A 1839-nucleotide genomic window follows, 5' to 3' on the forward strand; every position below is an offset into this window, starting at 1 on the left:
CTTCAGCCTGATACCGGAAAGCTAAGCCGGACCCGACACTGGGCTCCAGCCTGATACAGTTAAGCTGAGCCGGATCCAGCACTGGACTTCAGCCTGATACCGTCAAGCTGAGCCGGACCTGGCACTGGACTTCAGCCTGATACCGTCAAGCTTAAGCGGTCCCGACACTGGACTTCAGCCTGACCCACTAGAGCTGAGCCGGACTTGATCCACTAGAGCTGCTCTGGACTTGCCCCAGTAGAGCTGAGTCGGACCTAACCCACTAGAGCTCAGCCGAACCTGATGCACTGCTGTTGAGCCGGACTTGACCCACTACATCTGAACCAGACTTGACCCACTAGAGCTGAGCTCGGACTTGACCCTGCAGTTGAGCCGTGACACTGGACCTGAGCCGGACCTGTCAAGGTGGAGGACTAGTTGTGACCCCCATAAAGTCTACTAGCTGTGACCCCCATCAAGTGGACTAGCTGTGACACCCCCACTAAGTGAGCAGGACCCCCCTCAGTGAAGGATTTTCATGGTGAGCATCTGACAGCACCGAGCACAAGTTAAAGTGAGGAGGATCAAAAGGCAGGGGACATGGAGAGGGCGCTGAACCTAGCGGAGGAGGACCTGTTCCATAAGAGTCTCAGCGTGTCCGCTAAGAGGATGGAGTCAGCCTTTCGCTCCCCCCCGGGTCTGGACTTGTCCCAGCCGGGAGATCGCTCGCCTTTACATTGCTTTGACGGAGCCGACCCCTCCGATCTCCTGCGCCACCACCAGAGCTCCGGTGCCTCGCTTGCAGCGGGTGGAGGGATGTTAGGGGCAGTGGGGGATCCTCTGGCGTTAGCCGCCGCCAGCATGAGCATGTGCGCCAAGTACGGGGAGAGCACCGGCAGGGTATCGGTGGCGGAAAGCAGCGGGGGAGAGGACCAGAGCCCGGACGATGACAGTGACGGGCGCTGCGATCTGGTGCTCAGGACGACAGACCACAGGGCCTCCCAGCCTGGCATGAAGTCCGACATGCCCTGCGGTCCCACTTCAGGCAAGAAGTCTAAAGAGCAAAAAGCCTTGAGGCTGAACATCAACGCCCGGGAGAGGAGGCGCATGCACGACCTGAACGATGCCCTGGACGAGCTGCGAGCTGTCATCCCCTATGCCCACAGCCCCTCGGTCAGGAAACTCTCTAAGATTGCCACCCTGCTCCTGGCCAAGAACTACATCCTCATGCAAGCCCAAGCGCTGGAGGAGATGAGGAGGCTGGTGGCTTACCTCAACCAAGGCCAAGCTATCTCTGCTGCCTCTATACCCAACCCTGCTGCTGCTGCCGCTGCCGCCGCCGCCGCTGCTGCAGCCCTGCACCCTGCACTGGGCGCCTATGAGCAGGCGGCTGCCAGCGCTGCCTACCCCTTCAGCACCGGGCTCCAAGCTGCCAGCTCCTGCCCAGACAAATGTGCCCTCTTCAACAGCGTCTCTTCCAGTCTGTGCAAGCAGTGTACAGACAAGCCTTAGCCTTAGAGAGAGAGCCCTGCCACCCAGGAGTTGGCATCAGCTGGCACCCGCAGCAGAGGGACAATTCATTCACCAAGTCATTGGAAAGAAGTTGCTTCATGCAGGCGACCGCTGGCTTGTCCATCTTCCTCCCCATCCTGTGTCTTCATTTGTTGCTTATCTTAGTTTCCTCCAGCCTTGCTGCTTGGGAGACAAACCCCAACACCTGAGTCCTAAAGTCGCTTCGAGTCCCCCCCCCCATCTCACTTGTTGTGACAAATGCCAACGTGGGATATTTCCATTATTTATGTTACAAATCGCTGCTCACTTTAAAAAAAAAAACAAAAAAACTAACAATTATTACATAGC

General features: G+C 57.6%; 1 protein-coding gene across 1 annotated transcript; it reads left to right on the forward strand.

Annotated features, from left to right (window-relative positions):
• Positions 1–579: 579 nt before the first annotated feature.
• Positions 580–1509, forward strand: BHLHE22 (basic helix-loop-helix family member e22). Its single transcript, XM_018569838.1, has one exon. It carries the CDS (start codon positions 580–582, stop codon positions 1489–1491), a length of 912 nt encoding a protein of 303 aa, XP_018425340.1. The 3' UTR covers positions 1492–1509.
• Positions 1510–1839: the final 330 nt, after the last annotated feature.

This window comes from Nanorana parkeri, unplaced genomic scaffold (assembly GCF_000935625.1).
Source record: "Nanorana parkeri isolate BGI_ZX_2015 unplaced genomic scaffold, ASM93562v1 scaffold1407, whole genome shotgun sequence".
NCBI lineage: Eukaryota > Metazoa > Chordata > Amphibia > Anura > Dicroglossidae > Nanorana > Nanorana parkeri.